The sequence below is a fragment of the Drosophila montana genome, unplaced genomic scaffold, assembly GCF_035044405.1.
Source record: "Drosophila montana isolate Dmon_TW-CO22-7 unplaced genomic scaffold, ASM3504440v1 contig_203_1, whole genome shotgun sequence".
Lineage (NCBI taxonomy): Eukaryota > Metazoa > Arthropoda > Insecta > Diptera > Drosophilidae > Drosophila > Drosophila montana.
In genome coordinates this window covers 829025-845570 of record NW_026996956.1, presented here as the reverse complement: position 1 = coordinate 845570, position 16546 = coordinate 829025, and the positions used below count along the sequence as shown (strand labels likewise).

The 16546-nt window shown below is 36.0% G+C and overlaps 1 protein-coding gene across 1 annotated transcript; it reads left to right on the top strand.

The window, feature by feature from the left end:
• The first annotated feature begins 817 nt into the window (after positions 1-817).
• Positions 818-14950, top strand: LOC135426546 (uncharacterized). Its single transcript, XM_064679660.1, has 4 exons — positions 818-2653; positions 13769-14433; positions 14493-14676; positions 14740-14950. Exons 2-4 carry the CDS (start codon positions 13926-13928, stop codon positions 14948-14950), a joined length of 903 nt encoding a protein of 300 aa, XP_064535730.1. The 5' UTR covers positions 818-2653; positions 13769-13925.
• Positions 14951-16546: the final 1596 nt, after the last annotated feature.

Genomic DNA, 16546 nt, shown 5'->3' with positions numbered 1-16546 from the left:
TTAGAGCATACTTGTGGCATGTAGAAGTGTGTGCCAACCAAAATGTGATGCTATATCCGCAAAAAAATTTTCATTTTAAGAATAAATCGGGAGATATCTACAGTATAAAATATTCTTCAAATGTGTATACCATACGAGAACCCATATATAAAGTTATGTTTATCTAGCTCTTATAATCTTCTAGTTATATTTCACCATTGCTGAGTTGATTAATTTCGATGTTATGAAGAAAGGTTTTAAAAAAAATATAATACTTCATTCGAAGTAGAATATGCGAAAATATACATAATATTTAAAATCGAAATCCCAAGATCGACATGCTTACGGGTACGGACAGAAAGTCAGACAAGCCGTCGGGCAGACAGACGGGACCCGATTGACTCATCATGGCATTCTGATGAAAATCATATACTTTATGGGGCCAAAGATGCCTTCTTTTGACAGCTATATATGTACATTTGCACATAACTATTATACCTATTTTTAACCCATGTTCAATTGGTGAGTGTATAAAAAGTAGCTGCTGTAAAAACTTAGCTTCTTACGGCTCATTCAGTTTTATGTAAATGAAAAGAAGAAGATATGAAAAAGAAGACAAGTGTTAGCCACACTCGAAAGCCATTTCCCATCATACCATCACGCGAACACAGCAACAACAAAATAATAGACCAGCCTTCATTTTAATCGCACTTGCCTTAATCGTGTCTTCGAAGAGCAAAAAACGCTGGAGCTCTTAGTGCTCAGACAGATGGCACTCGGCGTATACGTAACGTGCAACTGGATTACATTGCGCATACGACATGTTGTTTTTCAGGTAATTTAATGATTTTTATACCCTGAAAAGGGTATAATGTATTTGTGCAAATGTATGTAACAAGCAGAAGGAATCATCTCCGACCCCATAAAGTATATATATTCTTGAACAGCATCAGTAGCCGAGCCAATCTAGCCATGTCCGTCTGTCTGTCCTTCCGTCCGACCGTAAGTGTCTTAGAACCTATTAGAGCTAGAGACTTGAAATTTGAGCTGTAGGTCTTCCAAGTGCCCGCGCAGATTGAGTTTGTTTCTGATATTCGATAACTTGCCCCGTTTCCAAGTATTCAAAAATAATCGATATCGAATTCCTGTTTTTGATCAAATTTGGTAAATAATAAGAGCTAGAATCACCAAACTTGACATGTAGCTTCTAGAATAGTATATATATATCAAGTATCTTTCATTTTATAGGTATCACCACCTCCCCGCTACTACCACATAGCGGCAGCAAGCGCAAATTACAAAAATTTCTGTATACATGTACACACACACATTCATGCGCGTCTGCTTTGAATTCTATCAACAGCATTACAATTGCAATTGTATTGTTTTCTGTGCTGCTATTTTAATTCGTTTTTTTCTCATAAATACTCAATTATTGATGTGGCTGTTGGGTAGAAGCGGTGGCAAGTAGTGCGGTACGTTGCGAGTTCGAACCTACCGAGGAAACTATTTTTTTTTTGCCTGGTATGGCTGTTGAATAGAGGCGGCAGCATGTTATGCGGTCAGTTTCGAGTTCGAGCCCTGTCAAGGGAACTTTTTGGTTTTTTAAAGTATCTTTGTTATTACTAACGCAAAAGAGCGCGTAGCGCGAGCTGCATTTGGGGTTGGAATAAGAGGGTTCAGGGTATCCCCTAGTTGGGAGCTCCAGACTAGAACCTCTTACTTGTTTCATTTCATAACGAAGTATGGTATCTGCTTTTAATAAGTATATTCAAGATATTTGATCTGGAGAAAAATTCAGAATAAGTTTACTAGGCTACCCACTATATAGATTTATCTACTAACGAATGGTTTGTTTAAAATTTGAACTTTAAGCTGGTGAATGAGAAGGACTACAATTATTTATGATTTTCAAATCTAAGTCGAAAATCATTATTTTTAGTCACCTAACGAATGGAGCTATTATTAAAGGCAAAAAGAGCCAAATAGTTTGGTAATAATCGCTAAATATTTGTTAAAAATCAGCCAAAAGTGTAAAATTGGAGGCGATTTAAGTACTATTATCAGGAAAATGATTATTAGCGCTTGGCAGATAACAGCGTGCTAACAGTAGCTCTGTTAACTGCCAGCTCATTAACAGCAAAAAGTGAAGCATCTACTAGCCTGCTGCCTGTTATCTGGGCGCTTTCTTATCACTAACATGGCCCATTGTTGAGTTGGTTTTGCATTGGTGAAATGTGCTAAAATTGATGGCTAGTAAAAGTGCTGGCAAGCTTTTTAATACTTCGCCAATAATAGTCGAAAAATATCAGTTAAGCGGAAAGCGCGCATTTCGGGTTAAATTACGCGGCGAAACGTGAATATCTGAAACTGTCAACGATTTGCGAAAACGCGAGATTGTGTGTGATATTGTGTTCTGATGTCAATGCGGACATATCAGCACTTTATTTCTGTACCATCAACTCTTGAGCAGGCACAAAAAGCATATTTATCGCACTACTAATTGTTGAATCATCAAAAAAAGAAGCTAATTGCGTGTAGTTCGTAAAAGTGCCTGAGAAATAAATAGAATTGCTATCAGCATAAAAGTGTCTTACTCAAATAAAGTATATAATACATCAAATCAAAGCCAATTCAAATATATGTTATAGTGTCTCACAGCCACCCAGAATAGGTAAGCTCCACGAAGCGTTCAAAGAATTCATTAACGGAAGCACCAAAGAATTCCCCGTAGTGTATTAATATTTTTTTTTATTTACTTTCATCAAATAAAAAATAACTGCCATAGTCGCTTAAAAAGCCAGTTATTCAAAAATTCTTTTAATTTAAGGCAGATATAAATAAGATTTTAACCTGTCTGTTGACCTTTAGAAACATCTGCCGTCAACGAAGAAAATATAACACATTGGCACAGAAAATACAAACATGAAGTACGCACTTATGTTGTGGTCCGACGCAACTCCCCACTCACATTTCCTAGAGAATGCAGCTTAGATCCCGACTTCTGAGCACGTTTACATTTTTTTTCATGTTAGATGCTTGTTTGACAATTCGGACAGCTTTTATCCAGTTAAACGCAGTCATGTGTAGTCCAAATTTGATTAAACTTTTAAACTTATTTTAAATTTCCTCTCAAATTTAATACAAATTTAAATTGTTTGTATATAATCAAAAGAGATAATATAAGGAAAGACTAAACTGAATTTCTTAAAATGTCTCTTTAAAATATAATTTTCCATGAATAATTTTAATACTTTACTTAAGTTTATTTAAATTAAATTATATGTATGTATATATTTAAAGCTCAACGATTCTTTTTCCAATAAATAATCACAAAATCATTTTATTATATTACTATTATATTTTTTTATTTAATTTTTAAAGTTAATTATTAGGCTTTATTTCAGTTAAATATCAATTAAATTTTCTTATAATTTGTATATCCACATAAAACGGAGAATTCTTATTCCTTAATGTTAATTTTCCGAGCTGGCATTGTATTCTATTTACTTATTAGATTCAAAGGCCATAAAGTAATCGTATCATTTAGATATGTGATTCCTGCTTGTGGTTCTCTCATGTCTTTTCGAAACCTGGAACACTTGAAACCAGCTGAGTTATGGAAGATACAAAAATTCGGAAAGTTTTTGTTTTTGTATGAATAATAATAGTTGCACTATCCTATGACATACCCTTTTCTGGTCAGGTAATTCCCCTCAATTCCCCTTTTACCATACGTTTAGTATGCTGTTGATTTGGACATGGGCTAGTCCAGTCTGACAAAATATAATGAAATAAAATGAGAAATTTTATTTATCTTCTAATCTTACCAAGCAAAGATTTCTGTTGCCTTTATGTTCCATTTTATAGTGCAAACTCTATGTATACTTCATTGAGTACACTGTAAATTTGATTTTAGAGAAAACGCGCTAACAAACAGACATTAATTAGCTGCTTTGTCTTTTTTTGTTGTTAACTTAATACAGTCACTTAATTTAATTGAATGCTTTGGTCTGCAGTCAGTTACGCTTTGATCCCACTCGAGCAGCTTCCAAATATTTAATTCCACACTCTGTGGCACACCGAGTTTTTGTTGGGCTTACAAGCTTCGCATCAATTTGTTAACTCAGTTTGACATCTGAACGGGTTGTGACAGTTGGCGACCCAGTGAAGTATGCAGCTTGTCTCGAACACTTTAAGTCACACCCACACAGTGCGTATGCGTAATGCAATTCAGCATTGCTATGCAAGCAAGCGAACCCGTATAGTTGGCGGAACTAAAAGGACCTGCTGTTTCCGGCAACCACATTACATTATGCATTTTTTCCTCTGCGCCCACATACGACGCGCCCCATTGAAATTTCAAACATGTCTGAATACCTATGTCCAGAGATATGTTGTATCAAATACTTGACTTTTGCGCCAGCTGATGGCCTAATAAATGCGTAAATTTGTGCCTAATAAGAGTTGAGCCTCTAGAGAAGCCAATGCAAATATTTATCAAAACAATTGAAATCTAAATGTATTAGTTAAGCTCCCGCCGACAGATACATAACCGTAATACTCGTATATGTGCACATGTGCAGCATATGGGTGGACCTCAGAAACCCCAACACAAATTGAATGCACATATATTGTATTTGCATATGTTTTTGTTTGCTGTTAATGCCTTCCACTCCATTTAGCAAACAGCAACTCACACGTTTTTCACGACTTTAGCTTTTACAGGGATTTCTACAATTATGATGATTTTTCCTGTCAAATGCCTGACTAGAATATTTTATTTTAGATATACTTGATAGCCTGTTAAATATATGTAAAATTCTATTAATTAACTTTTAATTAAATAATTTAACGTTCTTAGCTGTTTATATGTAATATTTAAAGGACATTTGTCGAAAATACAGATTAAAAGATAGTTTAAACGAATTATTACATACTTGTAATACCATTGTATATTTGTTCACAGAAGTCGATAAAATTCTTTAAATAATTAATAATTATGACACATACCTCACGGACCATTAAGTTTTCCACAATGTGCACCAGAGCTACGTTCTAGTTTTGTAAACTTTTAATTTTTTCACTTCAGTTCAGAAACAAAATATATTTAAGAACGTAAGCGGCTTACTTTAAGAGCAGGACAATTAAATTTAACATAATTTATGAACATGTCAGAAACAGTTCTTAACCACATTTGTATATTAAAAAGTTTTCACTGCCAATGGCCATAAATGTTAATACATTTAATTATAATGGCGCTTAAAGCCATTTAATTGCCAAACTATTAGGGATTTTTATTAAAGTTGCGAACACGCAATTGTGTTGTTTTATATACCCTGTGCCCAGTAAAAATAGCTGATAATGTATATATAAAACAGCAAAATGAAAAATAGATCTTATATTTTAAATTTAGATTATTTTCTACATGAAAATAGTTTTATGTTTCATATTAATAATAATCTCTATATATAAAACTGTTTGTCCTGACTGACTGACTGGCTGACTGAGTGACTGACTGACTGACTGACTGATTGGTGATCAACGCACAGCCCAAACCGTAACAGATAGGAAGCTGAAATTTTCACTGTAGCTACCTTATGTGATGTAGGTGCACGTTAAGACGGGGTTTCGGGAAACTCCACTCGCAAGTGTGGAAAAATCGCGAAAAACGTTTGTATGTAACTTTTTTGTTTACCATCCCATCGGCCCCAAACTTATTTTCAAAGATCTTTGTTCAAATTCATTTGAGGGGTGTTTCACACTTTTCGAAAAATCCGTTCCTCCTTGGTGGAAATGGAGGTCAAAGATTTGGTGGGTGACGTTTCGAGCTCAAATTCATTTCCAGTGATCTATATGAAAAATCATTTGAGACGTGTTTCTCACTTTTCGCAGAATTCAAACTTCTTCGGGGGGAATGCGATTTAAAGATTTTTTGGGCGAAGTTTTAAGTTGTGTCCGATTTGCTTTAAACTTATTTTCAAAGCTCTCAATAAGAACTTAATGAATACGTATTTCGACGATTTGGAAAATTCCACCCGCAACAGTGGTATATTGGCGGAAAACGGTTGTATGAAAGTTTTTTGTTTACCATCCGATCGGCCCCAAACTCATTTTCAAAGATCTATATTCAAAATCATTTGAGGGGTGTTTCACACTTTTTGAAAAATCCATCCCTCCTTGGTGCAAATGGGGTTCGAAGATTTTGTGGATGACGTTTAGTGTTCAAATTTATTTCCAAAGATCTATAAGAAAAATCATTAGAGACGTGTTTCACATTTCTGGCAAAATCTAAACTCCTTCGGTGGAAAATGCATTTTTAAGACTTTTTTGGTGAATTTTAAGAGTTTTCCGATTTGCATAAAAGTTGTTTGATTCCCGTCCGATCAGTTTCAAAATCATTTTCAAAGCTTTTTTGATTTTATAACATACGTGCCACGGGCAAGGCCGGGTTATACCCGCTAGTGCTATATATAATAATAAAGCTTGTTACGCAGTATATAATAAAGCTTGTTACAGAGTATCTTAAAGTGGATAGTTCTATCTGCCTGTCTGTCTAACTCCGAGTCTATAAGAGCCGCAGCCTTAAAATTTCGAAAATTCATTATCCTATATAGATACAGATTATGATCTGTTAATTCCTCATAGAAGTTATTTGTGAGATCTACGCGAAAGTGACCGATAAAATGGAATAGTTATACATATATCTCATATCAGAAGAACAATTCCCTTTCCAAAGAACAAGTATAGCCCTCGCAGCTTATTGGGTGTTGTTGTTTTGAAAGTGTGTCAAGATTGAAAATCTGTTCGTGCCGACAGAATTCACAATAGCGACAGCAATTTTCTGGTCTAAGATAAACCCCAACTGTCATTTTGGCGGTTAACGGATATTGGATGTTCGACGGCAGTTTATCTTATGGGGTGATTATATGGTATTCATTTCAGCAAAAGTTTTAAAAATATATTTTGTGCAAATTTCGGGCTAGTCGTTATCGTACTTAGCTCCTGGTAACGTGTCTATATATAACTATAATTATGCACGCATTAAAAATTCATATATAATATAAATTTAGTTGCGGCAAAGCTAGGCCAGTTTAATGTAATTAATTATGGCCATGATGAATGGGCATTTAAGTTGCATGCAAATTACTAGATTTAAAAACAATTTATTAAAAAAAACCATTGAAAACGGAATGTTTGTGGTGTTCATTATATAAATTGAGCAAATGTATCAGCCTGTGTCGAAACATTGAGGCTTGATATCTATAAGTTTACCCATAGGCAATTGCGCGAATTTCTGAACATTTCGCAATCTTATCAGAGTGGACGCGGCTCATTGATTAGAGAACTAAAAATAAACAAATGCCTATAAATAGGTAAATTTGAACTGTAGACGTTTTGTCTTGGCGGGTTTCAGATTCAATAAATTGCAATAGAACCGACTAGAACTGGCTTGACGAGGACTTTGCCTTGATTGCTCCACAGCTACTCCAATAGTTTACATAACAAAGTGCTACTTAGTTAATGACATTGAGCAAGTGGATATCTAAAAGGAAATTAAATCTAATTAAACTGATAGTAGAAGTGTTTGTAGTCTCGAAAGACCCTGACCGAAGCCTGAACTGCCGATGTTGTCGATCAAGCTTCAAGACGTCTCATATTACTTGTGTACATATTACCAACATATCACTTTTTTTTATTTGATTTCATAATAATATAAATTGATAAATAGCTTCAAAGAAACCGCTATTTCTGTTCTTCGCAAAGGTGACAAGCAATACAACACATCTATTCAATTTCTAGCCTCTTGAATAGCTACAGAGCCTATTTCCAAGTTCATTTGCTTATCAGTTAAGTGCTCGAATTAAGCAGAAACTATGTGTAAGTAATACACGAGCCGTTAATACGAAAGCAACACGGAGCTTAATGCATACAATTTTTGCATATACCCAGTATCCATAGAAAAGGGGTAAAAAAGGCTATGATAGTCATATATGTGCAAGTGGTGCTCCAAAAATTTCATAAAGATCGGGCTGTTACTTTTGAAGTTAAATAATATACCATCAAAGTGTGGAAAGAAAAAATATATTAAGAAAGGTTCGAATGTTTCTTACGACGGTGCTGGATACAGGGTATCTGTAAGTACTCATGCTTGTGTCTTTATTTTTGGTTTATATTTCCAACAAGCGCACAAATTGTGCACATGTGTCGAGGTGTCTGAGTACAAGCTTTGGGCTCACGGGCTTATGGCCTACCAGGCATAAGTGCCCATACATATGTATATGTACCATGTCTATATGTATGAGGGTGCTTATTAATATTTGTTCATTTGTACTTGTGGAACTGTGTGTAAACATGATTGATTCACTCGAGTTGCAGTTCGGCCCGAGTGGGCACTGTCAGGTTTTCCGATCCTAATCAATCAGCAGTTATTTAATTTTGTTAACGGCCTAAAAATAAATTGACGGTTACCAGCTGATAAGCGTTTCAATGTTCCAGTCAATTTGTTATTAATTTATTTGATTTTTATTTTTTTAAATTTTTTATAATGAGCTATTTATAGATGCTGGTCCGTTCAATGCGTTGTGCCTGCCGGGTTCTCTGTATGGGTGAAAAGCGTATGTTTTAGGATTTTCTCAGGGACTCAGAACAAATAAAAATTAAATTAAGTAAACTCACTACACTTTACTCTCAAATAATCATGGAAAGTTGAGATCACTTTTTATCATTTGAATTTAAATATAAAGAAAATAACATATCACAAAAAATATATAGCGCCTAAGCCGATCAATTAAATTTGAACAGCAAACTTTATTTTTTGTATTTATATATAGACATTTGCGGGGTATCTCTAAGTTAAGATCTCGAGCCAGATATTTGACATTAGTAAAAATCTCGATGTTAACATGGTTCTAGATGATTGATGTGGGGTTTCTGTCAGAACATGTTGTAGCTGGCGTTTACCATATCATAATGAGGGCATTTCAAGCGTTCAACTGAGCTGTTGATATGAAGCACATGACTCAAGCGATTTGATATTTGGTATCATTGGCATTTCGCTTTCGAAATTGCAAATCACCTTCTGCGCCTTCCACTATTTGCACTGTCAAATGCTGGTGATGAATTCTTATTAGTTAATCACCAGCCGTTGCTCTGCTATTCCGCACCACTGGCGCACACCTACATCCGAATCTGATAAGCAGAGCCTCCCGTACTCCCGCCCATTCATACAACTGACAATATTTTGTTTGCTTAACTCCTTGAGCAGACTTTCAGGCCACAAGACAACGCTCAAAACTGTCAGACGCGTGGCATTCCTGCTCCCTGGCGCCAAGTTCTACTACGCTGGGTAAACGCGATCAACAATTTTTTTATCAACCCTCCCGATAAAGAAACTTCAATGCATTCAGCGTAGATTTTTCAATGTTGTATTTATTAAACATGGTTAAATAGAGTATGGTAAAGCCGATCAAATTTAATAGACCTTTGGAGTAGAGATTTAACATTCAAAATCTCTGTTATTTAATAATCGCTTACTTCTACGATTCGTCTGAATTCAAAAAGTATCGATTTTCAGCCACTTTTAACAAAATGATTTTATCATTTCGCTGGCAGAGGAAATAAAGATGTTAGCACATGTAAATAATAAGCATTTTATTACGATTGAATTACAAAAAAATACAATAACAAGTAAGAGGTTCTAGTCGGGAGCTCCCGACTAGGGGATACCCTGAACCCTCTTCTTCCAACACCAAATGCAGCTCGCGCGACGCGCTCATTTGATTTAGTAGTAATAAAGATATATGAAAATAAAAAAAAAAAATTGTTGCCTTGGCAGGGTTCGAACTCGCAACTAACCGCACCACTTACCGCTGCCTCTACTAAAGGGCCATATCAATAATTGAGTTTTATTGAGAAAAAACCAATTAAAATAGCAATTGCAATGCTGTTGATAGAATTCAAAGAAGTCGCGCATGAATGAGTGTTTGTGTACATGTATACAGAAATTCTTGGAATTTGCGCAGCAGCTATGCTGCTAACACGTGCGCACATAACTTTTGTGTTTCTTAACCGATCTTAATGAAATTTTCGACGGTACATCTTATTGTAGAATAGAATAAAGAATATTTTTGTATTCTCAAAAATTCAATTGCATATAAATTGTGGCTTAAATTGATGGGCAAAACAAGTTGGATAATTAACTTGACTTATAGCTTTTCGGTGGTAGCGGGGAGGTGGCGATAGCGATAAAATGAAAGATACTTAATATATATATATAACTATAAGCTACATGTCAAGTTTGGTGACTCTAGCTCATGTTATTTGCCGAAATTGCTCAAAAAACAAGATTTCGATATCGATTTTTATCGATTACTTGGAAACGGGGCAAGCTATCGAATATCGGAAACAAGCTCGATCTGCGCGGGCATTAGGAGGACCTACAGCTAAACTTTCAAGTCTCTAGCTCTTATAGGTTCTGATATCCTTGCGTTAATACATACGGACAGACGGACGGACGGACGGACAGACGGACAGACAGACAGACGGACATGGCTAGATCGACTCGGCTATTAATGCTGATCAAGAATATATATACTTTATAGGGTCGGAGATGCTTCCTTCTGCCTGTTACATACATTTGCACAAATACAATATACCCTGTTTACCCATTTTTAATGGGTTCCGATAGTCGATAACTTGTCCCGTTTCTAAGTAATCGATAAAAATCGATATGGAAATCCTGTCTTTTGAGCAATTTCGGCAAATATTATGAGCTAGAGTCACCAAACTTGACATGTAGCTTCTAGAATAGTATATATATATCAAGTATCTTTCATTTTATAGCTAAGAAAGAAAATGTGTTTTGGCACTCTTACTTGTTTTGTTGTATTTGGGCTATTATTCAAAAGGATTATAGTTCATTTGGACGCTTTTGATATTGATTAAATTGTTTTTTTCAAAATATATCAAATTACAACATTTTTTAAGCAACTTCGTAATTTTACAAATTTGATGTTCATTCATGGCCAATGATAGAGAACAAGAAATCATGAGTTTTCAGTGGGCTCTGATAAGATTAAAAATCAACGTTGAAAAATAAAACATAGCGTCAATGCATCACGATCTTATTGGCTTATTCTCGATACGGTTGACAAGGTTAACATCTCAATATGGAAAGGTTGTTATGAGCTTTAAATAATTTCCAAAATCCGCTGACGAAGTTTTTTCTGAAATACTGAATTTCCACCGAAAATATTCCGTTCATTGCGGCCTTATCAATAGGTTTAGTAAATGTACACAATTCCGCTGAAATTTGTGTAAACAATTGAACCTTTTTATACCCTTGCATAAAGCGAAAGAGAGTATATTCGTTTGATATTACAATTTTATTTTACCAGAAGGGAAAGATGAAAATCTATTTTATATAATTTTTCAGTCAGGTACATCTCCTCGATATTACAGACTAATAAGAGTCACTAATAATGAAGCCTCTTTGCATCAGTCTAACTACAAACAGAGTATGGCGCAGTTCGTTGCACCCGAGTGCAATGTACTCTTGTACACTTGTTTATCACTGTAGGTGAGTTCAGCAGCAAATAACGTTGTACACGTTTTACCATAACATTTCCACCATGATTCATTGTATTTAATTAATGAGGGACCATAAAACATAATACGTCAGTCAATCGGAACATATGTGTACAAACATTTGATAACCAGAATGAGGGGTTTTACGGACCGTCGTAAATGATAATTAAAGTAGCCAAGTAGCTCGCTGTATTGGGTGCTAATATATGTGTGATCTCGGTTGGGATTTTAATTATTCTTCTCAAGAAATATATACTACTAGCGGGTATAACCCGGCCTTGCCCGTGGAACGTATGTTAAAAATCAGCGTTCTCAAAATGCTTTGAAACTTATCGGACGGTAAACAAACACTTTTCATAGAAACGTTATCCGCCAATTTACCAATGTTGCGAGTGGAATTTCCCAAATCGCTGAAACACGTATTCATTATATTCTTATGTAGAGCTTTTGAAAATAACTTTGAAGCAAATCGGACACAACTTAAAACTTCGCATAAAAAATCTTTGAGTCGCATTCCACCCGAAAAAGTTTGGATTCTGCGAAAAGTGTGAAACACGTCTCAAATGATTTTTCTTATAGATCTTTGGAAACGAATTTGAACACAAAACGTCATCCACCAAATTCTTTGATCTCCATTTCCACCAAGGAGGAATGGATTTTCCTAAAAGTGTAAAACACCCCTCAAATGAATTTGAACAAAGATCTTTGTAAATAAGTTTGAGGCCGATCGGATCGTAAACAAAAAACTTTTATACAACCGTTTTCCGCGATTTTTCCACACTTGCGGGTGGAATTTCCGGAAACCCCGTCTTAACGTGCACCTACATCACATAAGGTAACTACAGTGAAAATTTCAGCTTCCTATCTGTTACGGTTTGGGCTGTGCGTTGATCACCAATCAGTCAGTCAGTCAGTAAGTCAGTCAGGAAAAAACAGTTTTATATATAGAGATTTAAATAAAATAAATTTTGTATACGTGTGGGAAATTGGTGGAAACGTAATGAAAACAAAATACTTGTTCCTTCCAAAGCCGTTATAACAGTAAGCCTCTCTGCTGCTGATCTCACAGACACTTCTTCGCATTAGGTTATTCCAAACGATTGTAAAATTTTTATGACAACACCCAATGAGAAATTGAAATATATATCATTGTGGAGTCTTTGATTTTTTATTGCACGGGATTGTGTGTGCTCTATGGTAGTGCAATGAAAGTATGGAATAATTAATTTTAAAGTACAATTACAGCTTTTATTGCAGCACCGCTACAAACAACGATACAACAGGCCTTGTCATAAAGATAATGGAACCCACTGACTCGAGCAATAAGGGAGCCGACAGATCATTAAAATAAATAAGCAAACAGAATCAAATGCCTTGCAAGTAAACTAGACACGGATTTTAACAGAACGGGATTAAAATTACTTAGGATATACCATTGTTCTCCGTAGCACAATTCCTGGTAGATTTTGTAAATACAATCTCTTCAACAAATTATAAAAAGTTATGGTTTTTCTATTCAGTTTTGTTTTCTTTTTAAAAGTTTGTGTATCTCTATATTTAAAACTATTTGACTGATTGGTTTTAACGCGCAGCCCATACTGTAAGAGCTCGGGAGCTGCAATTTTCACTGTAGTTACCTTGTGTGACGAAGGTGCTTAAGATAAATTCCACCCGCAATCCGATCGGCCTCAAACTAAGTTTCAAAGATCTCCGTTTAAATTAATTTGAGGCAAGTTTCACACTCTTGTGGGTCAAAGATTTAGTGGGTGACGTTTCGCTATAAATTCAACTTCAAAATCAATTTCAAATGATTGGGTGATTGACTGACTGTTGACGGTTTACTTGTCTGAAAGAACAGCTGACTGACTGAACTGCTGACGGAATGTGATATACTCAAGTGCCTACTAAAAAGGTGCCATTGGCCAAGGGGAATTGGTGAATTCCACCAGTAAGTGTGGGAAATTGGTGCTCAGATATTGTAGAAAATGTACACACAATTCAATGCCGCTCGACCGCATGTTTATTTTCAAAGTCGTGTGATTCAAAATGACATGAATGAAAAGTAAAACCGAAAACTTGAAGAAAAAACTTGGTTCGGGAAAAGTTGAGTAATATCCGCTATATATATATATAATAATATAAAAATGCTATTTAAGATGAAGAACTTTGATCGAAAACCTCTTTAATTATTTATTTTCAGCGGCAACATGCTGCAAAATCTATCAACGTTTATATTTTGCGAGCAATCAATGCAACTTAATTGATTGATAAATTGCGCTCACAAAGCAAGTCATAGGAGGAAGAGGAAAAGCAAAGGCAGGCTGTGAACAAGAGGCTGAAGGAAAACGCTGGCGCCAATGCAAATGAGCCCAGTGTGCGCCCAGAGGAAAACGCAGCTACAAAATGCAGGCGTGAAAATTTGCAAATCATTTGAAATTATTAGAAATCTTGGAGCCTGGCAACAGCAACAGCCAGGTGTAAAGAATGCGAGTATGGGGCAGCTGCTGTTGTTGCTGCTGTTGTGCCTGCAGAGTCTGGGCAGCTGCCAGGCCAGGTGCCGGGACGAGCCGCCGCGCGATTGTGAGGCCATCTGCGATAAGGCTGGTGGCAACTGTTCCATACGGGCCCTTGTGCTGCTCCCAAATGACGATGGGTACGAGGCGTCGCTGCAGCGCGTGCTGCCCATTCTGAAGGTGGCAGAGCAGCAGATCCGTGCCACATCGCTGATACCATCGTACATTGACCTGGAGTGGCTTGCCCACGACACCAAGTGCGATGCCTCGCTGGGCGTCATCCGGGCCATGGATGGCATCATCAAGCAGTGTGCGCAGATCATTTTTGGACCTGTCTGCGACTATTCGCTGGGTAAGCTACGGTGAAGCACACGTCCACCACGCAACTCCACTAAATGCAACAACTTTCAGCTGCTGTAAGTCGCATTACCAAGTATTTCAATAGCCAGGGCACGCCCCTCATCACCGTGGGCGGTTCCACATACGACTTTGAGCAGAAGAAAACCGATTGTGGCGATGAGTTTTATATGCTACTGCGCACAGGAATGCTCAGCTTTGAGTCCTTATCCGAATTGACCATAAATGTGATGAAGCAGTAAGTCGGCAATTGTATTTTTTATGCATTTCCCAATCAATGTTAGGTCCGTTTACCGTCCAGGCACAACTGGTCACATTCTATTTTCTACTATGAACGCGATGGTCAGCGCAATGTGGCAGGCTTGCACACCTGTTTTCTTATGATGAAATCCCTCGGCAAACAGATGCGCAACGAAAACATGACCTTTGCCCAATATCCGCTTGAGCCAAATATCACGAACCGGTCGGAGGAAATGCGCCGCGAAATTGGCAATAAACATTCAAGTAAGTAAAGCGTATGCAATGTAAGACTAACTAATACAAATATATAAGACCTTATATATTTAACAAATAACAATATGCTATACTTCTAAAAATAATAATAATAAACAAGATATAATTTCTCTGTGAATTAATATGCGTTAACAGCCAGCAAAGCTGCTAACCTAACCGCTAACAGCGGAAACTAACGCGCTCTGTTAATAACATTTTCAACAATACATAGCGATAAGCAATGACCACAACCAAATGTGCTTTCAAACGCTTCTATTGTTAACATGCGTAAAAGCAATAATAATAATTCAAGAAAATACGAAAGCTACATTTTGCAAGTTACAAGAAGTTGTTATTTAGAACACAAATCCCTAAAATGATTTTGAGTTAAAAAATTATGCAACTGTTGCATTCTATAAGTGATTTGTTTACACAAGAGTCTTACGCACAGCATCATCAATTTAATCATTTAAAAAATTAAAAAATTAATTCAGACTGTGCCTGTACTTATAATTGGCCTGTGTATTCAAAATCTTTTCATAACTTGTTTTTTAATATTGATAAAAATACGTAGTAGGTTCATAAGAAAATAACTTAATCGATTCCTTACTAATTCTTATAAAATATTTATTTATCAAAATGTAAGAATATTCAATGAAAATATATATGATTAGACCTCAGCAAATTTAAAAACCTTAATATATTTTTGTTAATGCTAATAATACTATACTTTTAAAATTGGCAGTATAGTTTTGAGTTAAATTCTTGGAGTAAGCTCTGTTTGAACCATAAACAAAGGCCACCCAATTTTAATCCTCAAAAAGCTTTAACAGCGCCTTATGCATCGTCCGTGCTTTTTCGAAGAGAGATATCAAACAGCTGTTTACACACACCAATGCAACTGGCAAAAAAGCCGGCTGTAAACTCAGAAACAATTTCGATATCGAAAAGCAACCGTAATTTGGTTGCTTGCTGCTGCAGCCGCCAGAAGTCGGCGTCAAATTGTAAAGTGCGGACCACAAATCTAATCGGGCGAAAGGGGTTTTAAATTAGAAAAAAAGTCAACTTGACGACAATTAAATTGGTGAAGCTGAAAAGTGAAAGTGACATGAAAATCTATAAAATAAAGAATTTATATACATACAGAAAAGGAAAATATCATAAGACAATTGAATAAAGGTTCTTAACTGGAATTTTTCAAATTAAACGCTGACAGCCACGAGCTACGCTCTGATAAATGTTCTATCACAAAAAAGAGATTCAAATGGGTGACTGTTTTTTTTTTTTGTTTGGATTGTTAGCCTGTTTGTCATACTCTTGTGCTGGCATCCTTTGTCGCTATTAAATGCACTACGTATGGAAACGTGAAACGCATTCTTCGCATTTTCCATTTCCTGTTTACCTGTCAGCCACACGCACCATTTTTCTGAAAAGTGCTTGAAGCATTTCTGAACTTTGGGGAGATCTGCAATCCCCTCAGGGTATTCATTGTTAAAAATTGAATGTCGCCTATGAAGTACGTAAAACATTTTGTTTCTTAAGTAACTGCAGAGTTCATTTGAGTTATAAAAATGTAGCCTTTTTTTTGAGTGCATCTTAAATGTGAAACAATTCCT

Coding starts and splice junctions, on each gene's coding strand:
- LOC135426546 (XM_064679660.1), top strand. CDS start 13,926: ATGCAAATGAGCCCAGTGTGCGCCCAGAGGAAAACGCAGCTACAAAAT. Junction 14,434..14,492: donor TGTCTGCGACTATTCGCTGG/GTAAGCTACGGT, acceptor AACAACTTTCAG/CTGCTGTAAGTCGCATTACC. Junction 14,677..14,739: donor ACCATAAATGTGATGAAGCA/GTAAGTCGGCAA, acceptor TTTACCGTCCAG/GCACAACTGGTCACATTCTA.